Source organism: Dermacentor variabilis, chromosome 4, assembly GCF_050947875.1.
Source record: "Dermacentor variabilis isolate Ectoservices chromosome 4, ASM5094787v1, whole genome shotgun sequence".
In the NCBI taxonomy this organism is placed as follows: domain Eukaryota; kingdom Metazoa; phylum Arthropoda; class Arachnida; order Ixodida; family Ixodidae; genus Dermacentor; species Dermacentor variabilis.
In genome coordinates, this window is record NC_134571.1 from 49,193,311 (window position 1) to 49,214,894 (window position 21,584).

General features: G+C 44.3%; 1 protein-coding gene across 1 annotated transcript in view; it reads left to right on the forward strand.

The window, feature by feature from the left end:
• LOC142579095 (cytochrome P450 3A14-like) overlaps positions 1–5,950 on the forward strand; it is a 42,280-nt gene extending 36,330 nt beyond the window's left edge. Inside the window, exons 11-14 of the mRNA XM_075688962.1 lie at positions 130–221; positions 1,063–1,203; positions 2,539–2,701; positions 4,033–5,950. Coding sequence (XP_075545077.1) covers positions 130–221; positions 1,063–1,203; positions 2,539–2,701; positions 4,033–4,122 — 486 coding nt within the window. The 3' untranslated portion in view covers positions 4,123–5,950. The remainder of the gene's footprint in view (positions 1–129; positions 222–1,062; positions 1,204–2,538; positions 2,702–4,032) is intronic.
• Positions 5,951–21,584: the final 15,634 nt, after the last annotated feature.

Genomic DNA, 21,584 nt, shown 5'->3' on the forward strand with positions numbered 1-21,584 from the left:
CACACAGGTTACTCAACTAGCGTTTTCCGTCTTCGCACTACGAACTCAGCTGCTTTGTGTTGTATTCTGAATGAGCACCTACAAAAATATGTTATTTGGATCTCTTTCTTCTTTGCATCCTGGCAACAGGGTAAATTGGATTACGATACAGTTATGAAGAAACTGAATTACCTGGAACAGGTAATGAACGAAACGATGCGGCTTTATCCTCCGGGTCTCACGTAAGTTTGAAGCAACACTTTTGTTTCGCAGTAGCTCCACGTATCGCTTGCAGACGAATCCTACGAAGAAAGACCACTTGGAGATGATGTAGTTTTCGATTGGCGAAGAGAATAATAATAAAAGAATGAAACCAATTTCAATGTGCTGCAAGATTTCTGACATCTTGTGGCAAACTTATGACGCTGTATGACAGCACATATTGTAAGAGAGAGTAGATTATATAGATGAAGGATGTAGCAAAAGAGGAAGATATAGTAATACCCCAAGATAGGTGGCGAAATCATCTTGAGACAGAGCCGCATTGCACAGAGTCGTTGTCGCATAAAACACACACGTGAACGGTGCCTAATAAAACCAAATGCTTCTTTGCCAGTATGTCACATGTTTATGTCCTCTCAAGAACGAAGGAATATATAAAATCTCCTATGTCCTCCATGAATAGTGCAATACTAAACGAAATTAATTTACTCATTCCAAATAAACTTAACAAAGGACAACAAAACAAGAGAAATTAGTACGAAAGAGATCGTACATGCAGGTTAAACTTGTTTTTTTTGCGGAGCAACCGAGCCTACGGGGAAACAGTTACTTGAAAGAGTTTTTCAGACATCCTGTTCCACGAGCAATTCGCGTGAAAGGTGCACAAATGCTGTTATTACGTGCTATGTTATTATGTGACCTGTTATTATGTGGCCTTACGCACTCATTTTATCCTAGCCTTATCTTTTGTTACAGTGAAGTCTATGTAAACCCATGTTTTGTAGCTTCGCAGTGTTTTTCAGTGTTCGGTTCCAGCAAAGCCTGATGCGCGATTTTCTTTTGTGCTTGTACGAATTTTAGGTTTGTGACAAGGCAGGCCAAAGAAGACTTCGAATACAAGGGGCTAAAGTTCAAGGCCGGAACTTGCTTCATGGTTCCTCAGCTTCAGATCCAAAGAGATCCGCGCTTTTGGTCCGACCCCTTGAAGTTCAACCCGGACAGGTGGGAATCGGTGCCTGGACTGACCAAGCCTTTCCACATAACCAAAGCGGAGGAACGACTTTCAGAGGAACGACCGGGTGCCAGTTGTGGTTGTAAATGACTTAAGAGCAAAACTGAAGGCCCAAGGAAAGCAAATTTCGCGTGAAAGAGAGAGAGAGAAAAAGAGAGAGAGAAAGGCAACTGCGAGTGTGATGTACATGATTTCTTAAAACCTAATAACTATGCGTAAAGGCACTGTTTCTCCACTACTTATCCGACTAAAACCCATCGGTGGGGGCCATTGCTCTGTAAGGAGACGGTACCTTTTCCTGAATACACAAGAAATGGCTCCTCGGTCATATCAGAGACAGTCGCCTCCGTGACCGAAAAGCAGTGCAGTGAGCAAAACGTGAACAAGGTGAATGCAGGAGCCAACGTTTCGACAAGTGGACTTGTCTTCTTCAAGGCTCCTGCATTCACCTTGTGGACGTTTCGCTCATCGTCTTGACTTTCCATCTCCCGCATGCCTCGTGTTTTCCCCGAAAAGCAGTGCGTCACATGTGAAAGGAATAATTTAGGTTCGCGCCATATAATTTGAAGTAAAGTTATGTTTCCTGCTTCTACATCCCAAAGCATGATGAGACGTCGGAGATCTAAACCTACTTACCACGATAAGAGGAAAATAACGCTTCTGCAACCGGCAGCCATAGCGCATCACTTGCGCCGTGACCAAAATAAGGCGCATAAGTGGCCTACTGGATGCAGAAATATGCACAAGTAATAAGTGATTTGACGTAAACTAGCGTTCACAAGCAGTAGTTGGAATGTGTGAAGTAGTGTTTCGTAGGAACCATTACAGATCAAGAGTAACTGAGCTTCAAAGCGCGATGAGTGAGGCTTTAAGGTCCGCACTACTCGCGCAGCTTGTGCAGCGTTGCCTGCTGTGTATGAAACGGCGTGCACTCACATACACCTGAATGTATGTATCTATGTACTTACTGTCCACTCCACTAGTGCCAGTGCATGCGCCACGGTGTCCTACGCGCACAGCTGCTCACCAAAAATGCCAATGTGGGCACGCACAACGGTCGTGCCAGGAGCGGCAATCAGAACGCTGTCTTGCAATGGCTCCGGCCGAGACACGGTAGACAGCGCTTATTGAGCGGAGCGTCCTTCGTAACTTTTGCAGCCAAATGCACTGCTAGTCTTTGTAGACCTTACAGCGCTTCACCCACGGCTCGTGATGCGCCATCGATAGCGGGACAGCACGACGACGACGGGGCGAGTGCGCTTCGAATATTCATATAATCGCTATCGTAATAACAAAAAGTTTTTGCCGACTTGTCTGATTTGCAGATTCGCCCCGGAGAATGAAGCAGAACTGAAGAAGATGGCCTTTTGCCCATTTGGCATTGGACCCCGCAACTGCGTCGGCTTGAGAATCGCCACGTTGCAGACAAAATTCACGATTGCAAAAGTGTTGCATAAGTTCCGCCTGGAGCTCGGCCCATCCCAGATGGTGAGAAGCAAAATTATGGACTACGCATAAAGCAGCGCTCGTCGCCACACACACATTGGCATCCAGATCGTAAAGCCATGGCCGATACAACTATGAGTTGGCGTAGCCATTTTTACCACACACGTTTAGAAAGAAAGCTTCGAGGTCCAGGCTGGTGGCTTTAGTACTCTCGGTTCCCGCAATCAACCAATGATGAATAATAACACAATGAAAGAATAAATAAATAAATAAATAAATAAATAAATAAATAAATAAATAAATAAATAAATCTTTATTTTGGCGGCACTATGCACCAAAAAGGTGATCTGAGAAAAACGCACTTTGCTGTCGCCACAATTATTTGAGCCCTCCATTGCACTTCCTTTCTGACTAACAGGTGTGCAGAGCGATCTTCCATCAGCAAAATAACGCAAGAAACAGGGCGTTGAATAACAAACAGATGAATGACGTTTCACACATGGTTACGCGAGCTGTTTTGCCAGTGCAACGATTTCAACTTCAGATGGGTGGTGCAGACCGCCTCACATCAAGAGAGTTCGTAAATGCCAGCCACCTTTTGCCACATTAATTAGCATAAGGATAGAGTGAAGCGATTCTACATCGAACACCTTTACAACGAAATAACCACTATAACGAAGGAGTACTTCTGTCCCAGCTCTATTGCGAGCTGCGCGACGCGCTATCTTTACAACGAAGTGACCGGTATAACGAATGATTTTTGAGGCCTCAAGCACTTCGTTGTAAAGGCGTTCGACTGTAGTTGAATGGAACTGAATGTTTTAACAGGCGACTGCAAACGTGCCTACCCCACTTACTACCGGAGAGTTCGCAGGCTGCAGGGTCATCAAATAGTATACATATCACAACCTATTCATAAAGTTCGAAGCTAGCAGGTGGAACCATTACTTCTTTAAATGCCTTAGGGATGCACCTAACTGTGCTTATTCCTTTACAAAGGAGTAATATGAGTTTTATCCCTGCAACTATGGGACAGTCTTTTGTTCCAGAAAATTGGTATGTATGTATGTATGTATGTATGTATGTATGTATGTATGTATGTATGTATGTATGTATGTATGTATGTATGTATGTATGTATGTATGTATGTATGTATGTATGTATGTATGTATGTATGTATGTATGCATGTATGTATGTGTTTGTGAGCGTGTTGTGTGTGCGTATATATGAGCTCTTCATCAATATGTCAATCAAGACATTTTTCGTAACCGAAATGGAACGAAAACGTCAGTGTGAAATGCACACATTTGGCAGGCTTCATGTGTTAGACAATGTCACCTAAGTAATGCATATTCGCTTTTATTTTCTCCAGGGGAAAATGGACATGGGCTCACGAGCCATGGTGTCAACACCTGCCTGCGGACCATGGATAATCTGTCACCGTCTGAACAAAAGTGCTTAATGTCAAACGTGCGAGTGGTAACGTGCCCGTCGTGTTACTGGGACTGCATGACGAGCCCCGGATGTAGCACATGACATTGAAGCCAAGTACGAGGGGAAGAAAGAATTATTTCTCTAGCGGCGCTAGGTAGCTATCTGGCGGAGCGGGACATGTCAGTTTCTGTTGCAGGCACTGCCCGTACAAATGATAGCAGCTCATTCCTTCGTATATTTACATACTTGCTTTTATCATTAAGGAGATTTCGGTAGGACGCATACTTATGCATTATTTGCCGTATTTCTCGGACGAATTAACGTCTGGATGACACGTTCCTATCCTATCACTCAGACAAGTTTTTCTTCTTGACTGGAGGTCTAATTGAAAGATTTCCGAATATACATAGAATATGGCGCTTATGACCATTCAATAATCAGAACCATATCCTGGTCGCGTGGTCTAGTGTCTTGTGAATATTTACTCAAAAAACTGCTGTCCCCAAATTCCACGTATCTCTCGATAGACAGTTGTGTCATGTTGCCTATGGGTCCTCAGAATTTTATATTTTTGCTTTTTTGGGGGATATAAAGTTTTTTTTTATTGCCCCATACTTCAATACTTTCAAATGGTCCTAGCTCTGCTTTTTCTGAGTTTAAGCACAATGTTATCGTTTCGTTCGTGTTCTCGATGCTTATGGTATCTTCTATTATTCTCGGTGTTGGGATTATAGTATATGAAATCAGCATCATAAAATGGCTGCTTATCCTCATAAAAAAGCATTTAACTGGTCGATCGAGTGAAAAGCAAAGCTAAACTTTTGTACCATGACATGGGGTCACGACGACAAAATAAAGATAAGTGATATCCTTGTTCTGAGAAAAGAAAGAAAAAAAGAAAGGAGAGAAAGAACTATAGTCGCTACATTCGAAAGAGTAAACGCTTAGGCGCGTGTAAAGCATTTGAAGAGTTCAATATAATACGCGTTGAAAACAGGTATGTATTTTAGTTTGTTGTATACACTCTGTTTTTCGAACGGTGAAGGCTCAAACTTTATAACAGCCTTATCACGCTTCGAACGTCATACAGTGCCAACCAGAAATAGCAAAATGTGGTTTTGCCCCTGTTTTGTAAAACTTATGCGCCCACCAAACTTTAACATAAAATGTTCCAGTAACACTAAAAACATGTGAGAATGTAGCTGGTTGGAGTAACAAAAATTGCGTTCTGTACTTTTGTTCTGTTGTCTTTTAGAAAACGACGAAGTATTTACAAATGATATCGACGATGCTGCTTGCAATTTAAATTTTTGTTTTGTTTATTATGGCTACATTTTATCTGGAATTCTGTGACTTATAATTATGTTAAATTAGCTAATGCAATTTGCTTGTTTCTTTTATTTTGTCTATCACGGCGCACCTGAAACAGAATATATACACTTTGCGCTGTTGCTGCCATGCAACGGTCACTTGGACCCTGTGTGGCCACTTTCACGACTTTTAGTCAAGCGAACCTTCCAGCGTATTGCCTGGTAAAAACAACAACATCAACAACAAAAAACGAATGCAATTCTGATGCTCGAAGTAGCTCCTAATAGTGCACTGTTTATGAAACATTTGGCATGCTTTAGGGTGACGAAACTTAAATGTCACCATTGCTTTCTATGCCTTACAGGCAATAAAAAGTGGGGTTCAGTGTGTGAGTTAAGGACGGATCGTGCTGCCATATTTGCAACGCTTCGTTGCTAAACCAAGTGAAAAAACAAAATACGTATCTCTGCCACAATTTTCGTTTAGAGCCGCTTTGTGTCTATTTCTTGGTGTGTGTGCAATAAACAATTGTTAATTTCTACGTATGCACGGCTCTGGCTGTACGTCTCTTTACCTGGATTTAAAGTCAGCGATAGGCGCAGATGAAGACTTGCTCAAGAATGAAGTACGCTTGTTTTTTTATGACATGCAGCTTGTCACTTTATAGAGCAACTAGTGCAGTGGCTAGCTTTAAATGAAAATTTGACCCCGCTGTTGCGTTGCGTAAAACCTCATAAATACTGAATTAAGACGGCAAGCTGGGTGAGTTGGTGAAGCTGGGTGAGTTGGTATAGGAACATGCTCATAAATACAACATCTTGAAACAAAGTAATCTCATTTATTTCTAAAAAAATCATCAAGAAAGAAGGCTGTCATTGAAAACATCATTAGTAGAAAACGTGTGGCAGTTCAAGTTTAGTAATAATTCTAGCATATGGCAGTTGTCATTATTCATGGCGGTTCTCAGCAACAAAGTTGCAGCCCATCTGGGATCATTCCAGGCTCACTGCAATCCTGAGAAAAGTAGTACAAGAGCAACGTACGTTTCAAAGTACGTATCTATTATAATTTTGTTGTAGCGCGAAAAGACGAAGACGTAGACGCGACACACATGACCAGCGTTGTTCTCAACTGAAGATTTTATTTTAAAATTCAGGGGCCATTACACTTCAATAAGGTGACCAGTGCAGCTGCAAACATGGTGGCAAGATTACTTGTGGAAAAGATGGTCACAATGGCTTTGTGGTACCTATGGCATACACTGATCGGCTTACTCGCAACTGCAGACACATTATTTGATAATGTCAAACTGATGCGCGTACACTGCTGGGTGGTCGGTTGGGACCAATTGGTGCGGCATCGCAAGGGATATGTCTGCAATATGGAACGCGTAAACCACTGCCTTTTTGGTAGCGACCCATCCATATTAATATAACCGACAGCGACCAGAGGGGTAGCGTCGTAACTAACTACCGAAAGTGAGTAGCCATGAACGTTACTGGGCTCCGAGCAATTGCATTTTTTGTTTGCTTATGGTGGGGGGATATATGAGCCATTGCTCATTGCTTACAGCGGTACGAAACGTTGAAGACAGTTTTCGACGGGCTGTTCTATGTGTTGTATAAGTTATTAAAAGGAATGTGAGTAGTCTTCGCTTCACTTTGCTGAGTGCTTGTAGCCTCTGCGTTACGGAGCTATGAGCCATTGCATTTTTGCTTGCTTCTGGGAATTAAGCTATTGGCAATGATAGTTTTTGTGTGCGGACACTATATGCTGCAGTAGCGTAGCCATACACACCTCCGCTGTAAAAGATCGTATATGAGCGATTGCAACGCGCATAAAAAATCACCGAGGAACTCCACTGGAGTTGTGTAAGTATGCGTAAGCAATGTGCTACTTGCTCATCTCTTCGCGATCCAGAGTCATTATCAATCTTGTCACACTATCTGACCAGTACAGACACTTATCAGCACTTATCGGTCGTTATCAACCTCACCAGATTAGATCCAACTCTCATGAATCGTTGTCGTTTGTTATCAACCTTATCGAACTCGATCTGACCCTTATCAACCCTCATCGGTCCTTATCAACCTTATCAGAATTGCGGCGATTATTGTAAGCCCTTATCGCTTTTAGCACCTTATCCAACCGCATCATGCAATTATCGACCGTACTGACACCTAAATAACTTATAAACGTGATCCAACCCAAGTCAACTATTATCAGTCCTTATGAACCTTACTGAACTAGATAAGACCTTTAACAACCCTTGTCCATCCTTGTCATCCTTATCAGAGTTTACCCTATCATTGTAAGCCCTTATTGCCGCTTTAGCACCTTACCCAAGCACATCGAGCCATTATCAACCGTGACGAGACGCATGTAATTCAGCACTCCCTATCATGCTTATCAACTGATTGACTGCTTATCTGTGTGTGCGCGCGGTATGAAGAACTTTACCCCTCAGAGATCGGTGGCATTCGGCCTGTGAAAGAACGCCTCAACAGAAGGCGCATCGCGCGACACCACCGGAATGCATTGGCGATGTGGCGTGTTTGGCATTAATCAGAATTTCTCGGATGTCTACAAATCTCCAAGTAGGCTCTACATGTGGTCCTAGAGATGTCTTATGTTCCACCATCACGAAACCTTTCAACAAAGCCTTAATGCAAACTGTTCTCCTTTGACATTAGTTTTGTAACACCGGCACAACACATTCACATGGTTCAGATATATTCATCTTCTGCAAGCGTTTGTGTTGAGCCCATTGTTGAGCCCCTTGGGGTCGTAGTTTCGAAACTCACTACCGCCAGCGCTTTTCTTTTCGACTTAACTTTTTATGCAATAAATTCTTTATAGTGATTCTTCTAACGAGACAGACGGACGGACGGATGCGTTTCCTCGTTGGGCTGGCATAGGAATCTTTGCGCATTTAAAAACAATGGAACATGCCATCGGTGTATCTCGTCCACGTCTTCGTCCTTTTGTGCAGCAAAAAAATTATGTTACTCTATCAATTTGCCCAACTTTCTCTCCTATTGCAGTTACCTATCGACTTAGCCGATAACATGGCGCGAGTTGACGGCAAGGAGGAACTCCACTGGAGTTGTGTAAGTATACGTAAGCAATGTGCTACTTGCTCATCTCCTCGCGATCGGGAAATCACTTGGGTTTATCAGACGGCACCTCAGCTTCTCCCCTCCCTCTATTCGCAGTCTAGCTTACAAAACATTTGTCCGAACCAAACTAGAATTTGGCTCCCCAATTTGGAATCCACATCAGGCTTACCTAATCGATAGACTAGAAGCCATTCAAAACCGTGCAGCCCGATATATTTCATCCGATTACGACACTCACTCCAGCGTTACCAATATAAAATTATCGCTTGACATCGAGCCTCTGACACTCAGACGACAAATCGCCCGTTTGGCATTATTTCATAAACTATACTTCTGTTTTCCTTCGCTTCGGGACTCTCTTCTGCTACCACCTCTCCGAACATCACGCCGTCTTTTCAACTCCATGAGCATTCTACGTCTGCACGGCTCCTCTAACGCATTTAACAAGTCATTCCTGCCTCTTGCAATTGAAGAATGGAATTCATTACCAGACCATATTGTAATAGAACGCGATCCATTTAAGTTCCGGCAATTGCTGACGTCCTATTTGAAAACATGATGTGGAAATTATTGTCTTCTTCTGTTTGCCTCTGTTTGCTTTACTGTTGCTATTTTTATATTTGCATATGCTTAAAGGGTTCTTGTACTCTTTTTTTCTGTATATACCCTGCTGATCACTGATTGTGACAATGTTTTACAGTGACCTGCGTTGTTGTGTTCAATGTTTTCCCCCCCTTATGTAATGCCCCTTCCAGGGGTCTTTAAGGACCAATAAATGATGATGATGATGAAGCTTGGGCCAGTGTAGCTAAGTGCTCCTAGTCATGATGCCATCATGGTCGTTTCATTGTCGTCATACCAGATTCGTCATCTGACTCACGTCATACCGTCATCTACACATCTACACCGACCCAGTGGCCCAAGTTGTCTAATAGCTTTGGCTACTAGGTTTGTGATGGTATAGATGCCATCGCGGTCATCGCATTGTCATCATTCAACCTTTGTCACCCGACTCTCGTCACGCCATCGATAGTAACGCCATCGTCGTCATACAGTCGCGTGCGTTTGTTGTTACGCCGTCGTCGTGTGGTCATTGCATATGACGACGACTACTCATGCCATCGTCGTCATACACTCGTCGTAATTTCATAGTCCTCGTGCTGTTGTCACGACATCGTCGTCGCTGCCTCATCGCCAGGCAGACAAACGTCGTCAATGAATTCGTTGTCATACTGTCTTAGGGATGCCGTTGTGATAGTTTCATTATCATTATTCTGACTTCTTCATCTGGCGGCTGTCGTCTCGCCGTCGTCTTCACGAGATCGTCGTCATAACCTTGTCCTCATGGTGTCGTCATCGCGCTGTCTTTTTGCAATTGTCACTATTTAAGAAACGACATCGCATTGTCCTTTTGCTGTCATCGTCATACGGCCTTCGTCGTTCCATTGATGTAATTCCTTCTTCGTCTCTCTATTCATAATCATTCGGTCATCATTAAATCGCGAATTATACCGCCGTTGTCATTCCACCGCCCTCATTTCGTCTGCGTCGAACAATCGGTGTCATTCATCGGTTTTCGTACCGAAGCTACAATGTTGTGTAAATTCAGGGAAAACACAGGGAAAGCGGGAGATGGAAATTCAAGACGATGATCAAAACGAGAACGAGGTAAAAGCGGGAGCCAACGTTTCGACAAGTGGACTTGCCTTTTTCAAGGCGACATATGCTTTCCTCGCAGCAGTATATATAAGTGGTTTCTTCTAAAGGGGAGATGAGGTAAGGCGGTAAGGGGTGGATGAGGTAACGACCAAAGGTGTGTCAGTGGCGAGGGTGTAGACTTGAGAATAAAGGGTTGCTATGCACACGGTCGGTGACACGGCCATGCGCACAGCACCCCTTCATTATCTGCTGCGCTGGAGGTCAGTGCGCTATCGTCGCTCGGAAAAAGATAATAAAAGGAGCGGCAGAAAACGGTGCCCATGAAAAAAAATAAATTACTGAAATGGAATATATATATATATATATATATATATATATATATATATATATATATATATATATATATATATATATATATATATATATATATAAGGAAAACAAGAATAAAAGAAAAAAGGAAAGAGGGGAAGAAAACTAAGCAACCAAATGAAAATTAACCAAGTGTTGTTGCCTATAGCTGAAGATTTAGCATAGCGAATAGATTCTACAGCTCCCTTTGAAACGTTTATGCCTATTGGTTGCAATGTCTTGAACTTAAGGATGAGGTATAATTCTCTATATTTTCTTTCTCGATCAGAACAGAAATTCTACTGTAAGATGTAGAGTTTAGGTTAATCAGTTATGACCTGGTTGGTTGAGAGAGAAAGAGAGAGAGAGAGAAAAGGATGCATAGAAAGGCAGGGAGGTTAACTAGAGACAGTTCCGGTTGGCTACCCTTTACGGGGGGAAGGGTGAAGGGGGATAAACGAGAAAGAGAGCGGAAGGCGGAAATAGAAAGAAATAGAGACGAGCACGACCACATTGCATACACTACAGAGCGGTAGGGGGCGGCGTCCTTACAGTCTATCGTGAAGCCCCGCAGACCGCAGGAACCTTAATAACGCGAGTAAGGTCTTTAGCGTGGATGTTCTGAGGGAGTACTGACCTAAAGCTTTGAATTCTGGTAGTGGACGCTTGTCCAACTGGTCCAGTACTCCGCACAGCCCTTGTCTCTGGGCACTATATCGCGGGCAGACACAGATAATATGTGCGAGAGTCTCATCGACGTTGCATGTGGCGCACGTGGGGCTGTTGGCCATTCCAATAGGGAAAGCCTACGAGTTCGTAAATGCAACGCCTAGCCACAAACGGTACAGCATGGTATGTTCACGTGGTGGTAACCCAGGCGGTAGGCGCATTCGTATGTCCGGAGACAACGAACGCAAACGACACATGGTGAAAGCGTTCGAGTCCCACAGAGGCAAAGTACATTCACGGTACATCAGTCGGAGCCCAGCCGCAGCATCTGTTCGCGAAAGCGGAATCAAGACACGTTGAGCACTTTCATATGCAGATCTGGCGGCTTCGTCGGCTTGGTCATTCCCGCTGATGCTGCAATGTCCTGGAAGCCATTGAAAGATGATGTTGAGTCCCTTGTCATGGCTACGATGATACATGCGTCGAATTTCTGAGGCCAGTTGTTCATTGGGTCTGTGGCGCATTGAAATGCTCGGCGACGGCTTTGGGAAGCTTTTCAGCTGTGTCCGTGCATTGTTCGTTTAACCTGACGTTCATTGATTGTCCCGTTTCACCGATATATTGTTTCTGTTAGAAGAGACAGTCAAGCATATAAATCACATCGAACTTGTGCAAGTAAAGCTAGATTTCACATCATGTGTATAGCTATTTCCGGTGCTTTTAATTTTAATGTCACTTCGAAGGGGCCTGAAAGTTTTGCAGGTTTTGCAGGTTTGCAGGTTTTGCAACATGCACTTTGTGGCATTCTTCTTATAGCAGGTGTTTGTATATTGGTGTGTTTGGGTCCGCGCACGCTTCAGTACCGACTTGTCGAGAGACACCAGATGTTTCAGCACGATTACGGTACAAGGCATGGACATAGTTCTTCATTGGGTGCATTGTCCAACAACACCAGAATGTGGACGCGTGGGCTCTCTCGTTGCTGGAATTCAACTCGCTTGAAGTGGTCAAGGACCGTGTACGGCTTAAGCGGTGAGAGGCGGGAATCATTGAGAATGTTGAGAATGACGTTGAACATCTTGTTGGCATATATATGTGGCGCACGCGACCGGGTCGTTGTTCCATAGTTCAGCATGACCTAAGTAGGTCAATTATTGCGCACTGCAGAGACGCATTACTGCGTACACGCAGCTGCTCGAACAATTAATTCACTGAGGCGACTCCAGTGGACCTCGGAGGCGGACATGGTCAAAATTGCCGTCGGTTTCCTAAGTACGCTAAATCATTGCAAAGACCCGTCGCTCACGCTTCATCCAGTAATGCACAGAGTTTTCAACTCCTTGCATGAACGTCAAGTCTTGGTCGCTGGCATTCCTCACAAATTCTCCGTCGTCCAACTGTCGCCGCGTAATGTTATCAGTTGAGGAAGTTGCTCTGAAGGTCACCATCTTATCAAACATGTTATGGCACATGACCTTCATGGCCATGTACAAAACATGGTCTGATCCCGGTCGGTCGGTGTGCCTAATTTCACTTGTTGCTTTGACAAATGACGTTGAATGGGGGCTAGTAATTTTCCGCTGTTGACCTAAGTAGATCAGTGGGAAAGAGAGCTCCTCGGTGTATTCGTTATATATCAGGGAGATTCGTGTCATGTTCTCACGCGGCTCTATAGCCAAGTAACTGCTGCGCTGTTCCAGATCACTGATATTTCGACATGCATCGTCATAGACAAGCGTTCGGGCAAGTGTTCATCGCTCAGGTGCATTGTGTGGTATCATCTGGATCGGAAACTGATACCTCGCCCTCTATTCCGTCCTCGTCCTCATCATCGTCTCGGTAATCTGGGATGGTACGCAGTTGTTGGTTGTCATTACGGGCATCGCAGTGTCCGTACAATGGTGTAGTGACTAGGTAATGGAGCCACATCTTCACATTTGCCTTTTACAGCGAAGCTGTTGATGGCTAGGATATGGAAAAAAATTTGTCGGAGATGTCCAATCGGAGATCAGCCGTCCAACTGTTTCCGCGTGATGTTATCAGTCATCGCGGCGGTCGCTCTGGATGTATTTTTTCTTCGGGCAAACAAATGGAGAGAGAGACACAAGAAGGAGGGTGAGAGGACCAACTGTCCATTGTAATCTCCTTCGCTTGTTCGTCGCGGGAAGAGCAAGCCAGCCCCAGCGACTCTAATTAGTTGCACTTTGGACTTGCCATGGGCAGGACGCGCGTAGTTCGCTCTGAGGAGAACGTGCCCTTAAGCAGAGAACAAAAGCGTGTATGGGAACGAAAGCCGCCAAACGCGCAGCGGCCGACGGGTCGGGACCATCGTGTATGTGCCGTGCAGATGGAAGATGGGACCGTTGTCGCGATGGTCTACGTCCCTCCGGCTACGTCCAAAGGATACATTGAGACCTTTCTAATAGACCCCTTTGGTTGTTTCTCATCTGTCAAAGACAAGTCGATCGTCATATTGGGAGACTAACGTCGACCTAGCGCGCCCCGATGGCAAGTGGATTGTATCCTTCCTGTTGGAACAGTTTGAAATTGAGTGCTACACAGACGTCAATATGCCGACCACGCGTCATCGGCCGTCTACAAATTTAACCTTTGGCAAGAGCGTGTCTAGCATAGCAGTGAAACCAATCACGGTGTGCCACAAATACCACAAAGCTTTGATCACTGTGGTAAAGAATGAGACAAAATAAGGACTATGAAAACCACGAAGCTACGTGCATGTATCTTTATTCAATCAATGTAGCAACAACCATAAAAATCAATGTTGTTGTCAATGTAGTCTGTCTGTCAATGTAGTGTTGTCAATACAGCTTCGGTGGTTATCCTTTACAGAGTGGTAGGGCACTAAAATTTTATCATTGTCGCTTTGACACACATCGTCATAGACTAGAGAAATAGCTATGTCAAGAGAGAGTGATGCACAGTTATTGGTTGGCACACTATTACGCTTTATCACTAACATTTCGATACGCATCGTCATAGAATATAGCGTGTTGGCAACAGCGTTCATCGCGCCGGTGCATTGTTTTTGCTAACATCTCCGACACATTTTTTTTCTAGATCCTAGCCGTAGACAGCTTTGCTGTAAAACATCTGTTCTTAATCTTGTGCATAGGACCTCTTTGGGTCCCACGTGTGACAGGGGTAGTTCAAGGGCGCGTGACAAGTCCCCGAGCCCACAGGGGTATGTGCCATTCAGCTTGGACCTTTTCTGCACCATCACCAGGATCGGCCCACATGACATTTCGTTTTCGTGAACATCTCTCACACATTATTTAAAGATCCTAGCCACAGACAGCTTCGCTGTGAAAAAACAAAAAAAATCTCGTTTCATAATGCTCTCTGCGTACACACTGGATTTATAGAATGTAATATTTCTGTACGAACAGTACGATGCACAGTGTCTGACAGCTGGTACGGGGATGGGTCTTTCACTCGAGGAACTTGACACCTGGCACAATGCCTCGAGCGTTCATCAAATCGCTCTCGCTGAACACAATGGCCAGATCAGGACAATTTACTGCGACTAGTCATCTGAAGACATTTCCAATAGTTGCTCTTCGAAAAAAAAACATGTCACATGAATTCATAAAATTTTAAAAACAAGGAATGAGCAAACGGTTAAAGAACATTTGAAAAAGAAATTGCTCATAGGAGAGGCAATTTCTTTTGAACGCACATGCGTTGTGGAGTGCAGAATGGTTAAGTCAATTTTGATACAATAATAGTAAACAAATTGATTTGAAAAAAAAAACTGCCATTGGTGTTGATGACGCTTACGCCAAAATTATGAATCAAACGGACATCGAAGACAGCAAACGTGAAGCAAGTTGTATTTTCGCTGATCTTTATTTCCGTTTTCCTTATAGTTTATTGATATAGATCAGAAAAAACTATTTACTTTCTTTGGCTTCATCGTCTGTTTGGTTCACATGGTTGTAACAAAAATTCAGTTCCTTGGTTCCTGCTATTCTCACTCCCATGGAACAAAAAGAAAGCAACGCAGAAACGCGGTGAGCTTGAAGTTTTAACATGTAACAACAACAACAACAACAACAACAACAACAACAACAACAACAACAACAACAACAACAACAACAACAACAACAACAACAACAACAACAACAACAACAACAACAACAACAACAACAACAACAACAACAACAACAACAACAACAACAACAACAACAACAACAACAACAATTTTTAAGTTGCCTGGCAGGACAAATGCTTTTCTCTGCAATCTCCAGTTACTACTGTCGTGATCGGCCGTTTACCCCGAAAACCAGCCGCTCACGGAGGAGGCAACAATGGTGAATGAGTCTACGATCCCGTCAAAGCCATCTCCAACTGCACTGACTCATGGCAAACAGCTGGGCTCTGCCCGGGAGGGGCAATTAGCAAGGCGATGCATTTCTTCACATCACTTCACATCAGCCCAAATTACCACGACCGTGCCGGAAATGGGGTCGTTGTAGTCCCTATTTCCCTGTTCGTACACAGTGCTATGCGTGTGTTTAGGGCCAAGCTTTCTAGGTAGGAAAACGGCTGGCAACTTGCGGATTGGCGGGGGGATGATGTCATCCATCTTCTGACGCCGGACTGTGGTGAGGCGACGGGACAAGGACGACAGAGGGTGTAAAAGAGGAGGTGAACGCTTGGCGAAGGGATCGGCAGGTTTAACTCGAACGTGATCATCTTACCTTCAGTATTCATCATCAATCTTCTACAAAATGTAAATATAAAAGTGTGTTTTAAAACTTCTCGGATGTTTGGCCTAGCTCCACGTCACCCCCGCCCCCCTCCTCCACGGTGAATTAACATCTGACATCACCGGAGCTACGGTTGCAACACACCTTACCTGCGTCAGCCTCCTCCATTCTGTCCCGTGCAGAGCAGGCGCTTCCAACCTTTCTGAGACAGCGGTCTCAAGTAGATACTTTAATTAGCTTGTAGGTGGTGTATTACGGCGTGTTTTGTTTACGTTGCGTATATAAAACACACCGCTAAAGACGCCCACTAAACGTATAGTTTTTCTTTACTGTTATCTTTTCTATCTGAAGCAGGGTGCTAGCCGTTCCGCCGAGAAGTTTTCATCCAAATTTGAGCCACGATGTATCCATCCTCCACCTGCAAACTTCTGCATCGTATCTCCATCTCATTTCCTTGTGCCATCAGCTGTTTTCCTGCCCTTAGTAGTCCTTCTGCTACTCTCAGAGACCAACTGGTATGTTTAAAAATAACCCTGCAACAACAACAACAACAACAAAATACCGAAATAGTATTTTCTTATGAACACTGACAGCTTTTGTACAGAATTAAGATAAAACATGAAATTCCATATATGGGCGGCGATCCCTGTTCCGGAACATACATTACTCCACGAGGCGCCCTGTGTCTGCATGAAGTTCGGAGGTGACGACCTTTCAAGCAAAGGGTGCTCATATAGAAAACATATTTTTTATGGCTTTTCACCCTGATAGATGTGATGGAAAGCTGTTCGTGACCAAGTTACGCGAACGAAAACCTACGTTCACGAGGTGAAGTATAAAAAATGTCAAGAATGTAAGACCTGGTAGGAGCAACATTATTTATAGAATGGTGTGGCAATAGAACCCGCATAAACCGTTTGTAATAGATCAGGGCGTGGAATATAACATACAGGTACTTAAAACGTTGACAGTCACTTTAGCATACGCTAAAGAGGATGGAGGCGAAAGCCTGCCCGCTCACGAGACATTCCTTCCAATACTTGACATTTTTCTTTCGAATGCGTTGTTGCTTCCTATTGTTTTCTCCAACCATGGTCATGGGTTTGACGCTCCCTAAAGGGCGCGGGTTCGAGTGCCTTAATTAACTCTATATTAATGAACCACACCTTAATAGCTTCGCCCTAATTAACACAAAAGGTAATGCGTTCGACTTAAACCAAGGTCATGGGTTGGACTCTCGACCTTCACCATGACAACTGGAATCCAACTTGGAGACAGGCCGATTCGCGCATATCTCCAAGTCGGTTCGGCTCCCACCAAAGGTAGTGTGTACGAGTGCCATTATTAACTATATCTTAGTTAACTGTGCCTTCATTACCTGCTACCTAATCAACCCTAAAGGTGGTGGGTTCGACTCCAACCAAAGGTTGAGGGTTGTACTCCCTATGAATTTCGGTGCCATGGACTTTGGTGCCATAATGCCGGATAGCGTAACGACGGACATCGGATTTTTCTCCCATGAGCCGTCTAAGGCTTTCGCCTAAATACCGACTGCCCGTTTACCAAAACAACAAGCATGATACAACGATTGCCTTCGCTAAACTGCATAAAGAAAACTAATCTCGACTATGCTAGATAGGCTTAAAGGTGGCTGATTATCGGAGGAGATGGTACTGAGAGATTGGTCTAGATGACCATCGGCACCGAAGAACTTAAGCGTATATCCCACTTCCAGAGTATCTACGTACTTTGTGACATTCATTGAGAGTTCACGTGTTGTATCGAGTTGTGTGGACAATTTTTGATTGTTTTTTCTCTCTTCCTTTTTTCTGCCTTTACACTTCCATACCCCTTACTCATCTAGGCCGTATCTAGTCCGTCATATACGAGGACGAATCAGAAAGTTTTTGCCCTTATTGTTTATTAGTCAAAATAAGGTACATACAAGTAATTACTAATATACGTACTATTCTACGTACCTTACCCTACTCTCACAAATAGTCCCGCACCAGTTGAGACATTTCCCCCATCGAAACGCTACATTTGAGATGCCCCTGCGGTAGAATTCGTCGAGCTGACTGTGAAACCACCGTCGGACTGATGTCTCGGCTTCATCGTTGCGCGTGAATCGCTGTCCTGCCAGGAACCTCTTCACCGGACAGAAAACGTGGAAATCACAGGGACGAGGTCCGGACTGTATTCTGGGGGGTCCAGACGTTCCCTGCAAATTGGCTGGAGCATATCGCAGTTCTGATCGCCACATGTGGCCTCGCATTGTCGTTAAGCACAACCGCAATTTTCAACGACTGACAGCGGCGCCGTGCCGTGGAACTACCGGCAGATAAGGCCGGGCTGGTCCAAGAAATGTCCACCATGGGGTATGGCTGTGTTGACTTTGCATGTACAGCCTTAATTTGGCTAACAAATAAAAGAAGAAAAAAAGGGGCAGAAAATTTCACATTAAATACGTCTTCGACGCATTTTAATGTGGAATAAACGTGGTTTCATTCATTCTGTTTTCCCTCTCTTTGTCCTCCTCCTAAACGAAAACACTCTCTCATACTCAAACAATCTGATAGCCTCGTCTACTTTAGTTGTCCTCTGACTTATATTAGTTTACTGCCTTTTTACCATGGCGCAAACGCGCCATGTTATAGCGTTTGTGGCCCTGCGCTGCGTTCACCATTCCCCATGCCTTCCGCAATGTAATGGCTGACCGCCGCACCTGATACACCTGTACTCATGCCGAGACCATTAGATATCTCCTCGGTGGCTGTCCCCGCCCTAGTCCGGGTAGGTAAGTCATGTGCGAATGCTTGAAAGACCTGGAAATCTTCCCCTATCGGAACAAAATGTTCGAGGTCAATGTTCGGTAAGGAACTACCCACATAATGTAATATTTACGCCGTTGTAAACGGACTTACACAATCGACTTTGAGAACATTGCCTCGTGACTCTAAGCAGACAAGCCTTGTGCTTTATAGGTTAAGACAAGGAAACAGTTGACGCCGTGGTCGCACGCGTACCGAGGTATTGTGGAACTCAACTAACGCGCTGAGCTACAGCATAACTTCGTTTCCCTCTTCCATGGAAGGCGTGGGAGTTTTTTCTCCAGTTTTTTTATAAAGTGCGCCGTTTATTCTCGCCAAAATTTAGAGCGAAACAGCGCCATTTTGCGGTGGAGACGCAACTGAAGAACAGACGAGGACAGCGCTTGTCATTGTTTGTTCTTGAGTTTCGTCCTTGTAGAGAAATCGCGCTGTTAATTATAAAATATTGCAGAACCAAGTAACCCAAACCTTGACGTTGCTAAAGCAAAAATTAGTGACAACTTAGTGCTCCATCTTCTCAATTATTACGTTCAAACGACTGGATATTTATAAGAGGTACCCGTGCCCATTGGAAAGCCATGCAACACCTTGCTGCTGTACCTCTTGTAAAGCGGAACAATAAATTTAATCTAGACGCCTCACAGCAAGCGCTACAGGGGTCGCCTTTATTTACTTATTTCTAATAAACGTTTCTCCCTTTCTCCAAGTTGTTCTTTGTCGTCGCGGCACCTGTTCGGGCACCGGTATGCGCAATGACAACAGAACTCTACGCCACATTAGACCCAGTACGCGAGCCTCACAAGTGTTTGAACGCTAAACGATATAATGGCATTGAACGACAAGAGCTGGACGACTCTCGTGCAATGGCTAATGGGTTTAAAAGCTGGTGCTCTCTTCTGCGTGTATATGGGTGTGTATGAGAGTATGTGTGTGTGCGTATGTGCGTATGCGTGTATGAGAGTGTGCGTGTGTGTGGGTGCGTGCGTGTGTCGCTTCAAAAGACAACGCGCATTTACTCTATAGCGCGGATCCCGACCGGAATAACTACGTCCTTTCCCGCACGTCCTCGCGTGGGGCGATAAACCTTTACGGCCAGCTGCAGTAGATATCGAATTCTTCCATATTATGCAGTGCCAGCAAGGACGCCTCGATAACAGCGTCTTCTCTCGCCGTTCAGCGTGGTGACATACTTTGAGCAGGCCCGTGTCGCCCCCCCACCCCCCTGCCATATTTTATCAGAGTTGTCAAAGCAGCCGTACATGTGCGGGCATTAGTCAGTGTAGCGTTGTCGTGTTCGTCTGGTGTTTGTAACTTCAACTATGCCGCGTATGTGTTCACTGAGTTGAATTGTCGGTCTCGCGTAGCCAGATGAAAGGTGCTTGATGATTCTATCGCTAAATATAGTCCGTCATGCCCGTTTGCTGCGCACCTTTGTGCAACAACTCTACCGAAAAGCGGCACCCACGTCATGTTTCCACGCGACCAAGAGCGCAGCAAAAAAGTCGACATGAACGTTGTCCATCTTGGCCATGATGCTTAAATGTGTGTCTTCTTGTGCAACGGCCTCCAGAAAATTTCCTGATGCACTAGACGTTTGCTGTATAAATTTAATCAAGGTGATGAGAAGACTGCTAAATATCAGTATGTGATTCCTAACAATCCTACGCACTGAGCATTGAAATGTGAGGAAAATGTTCTCGAGGTGTTCTTGTGGCGGCTCATGAGTTATACTTGCACTGATCGTACCAGCTAGATGTAACGAGGGAGATAGAATATGGAAGTAAAACCACCGCAGGTGTAAACTTGAATTGACCTGTTTTAATGTTTATAAAAAGCGTAAAAACTGAAGCCTTGCTCTGTCAAAGCTCTCGTGTTTGTGTGCATGGCTCCTATGGCCTCAGGCAGCCTGAACATGTTGGTGAGCTGCCTTGAAATATATTTCGGTTTTCCGGTTGTCTTCTTCTGCATGGTTTTACTCAAGTGACAGTTACTCGGGGTGACGACTTCTAAGTTTACCGGAATACTTAAAGATAACGCCTTGGAAACTTACCAGTTAAATTCATAAATTGCTTTATGTGCGTTTAAAGTAACTAAGAAATCTATTAGTCTATTTTTATTAGATTAGTATGTGTTTTATTTCTCGTGCACGTAATGTCCGCCTATCTGAGTAATCCATCTCTATGATTAGAATTACGTTATCTGCAACAGACGATCTTTAAAAATTCCGAAAAATTCACAGCATGGCGCAATGGCGTCTTTTTTGAAGGAGAACCTCTGGAAACATTGGAGTACACCAAATGCTTAAAGTGAGTTTGAAAAAAACAAATAATTTTCGCGTAAGGCAATCCGCGGCAAGAACAATTGGTTGTCAGCTGGGCTCGAAACTCATTCTATTATTGCTTTACAGTAAGCGTTCAACGTCCGTTCTTAAGGTTACATGTAAATAAATGCAATGCACGTAATTATGCAAACGCTGAATAGAGTTTTACGCTGTCAGCGAGCGCAGAACCTTAATTCCCGCTGCCCATAATAGCGCGCCTTTATGTGTTCCGGCACAATATGGCGGCGCAGACTAGTCACCACCCTGTGAGGAGAAGAGCGGCATTCAGGCACCCTATGGTACCAACTATACATCAACGCTACCTTCGCTGGGGCACACACATATCCAATATTCTTCGTCGCCGCGACGTGTCAGTTAAGGAGAGACGGTGCATTGCAGAGCGGGAAAAATGTGACCTCCTCGCTCAGCTTTTCCTCTCTCCACCGCAGGCAATAAAAAGGCGCTAATCGCAGAGCCTGGGTTTTTCGCTCGCGTGCTTCACT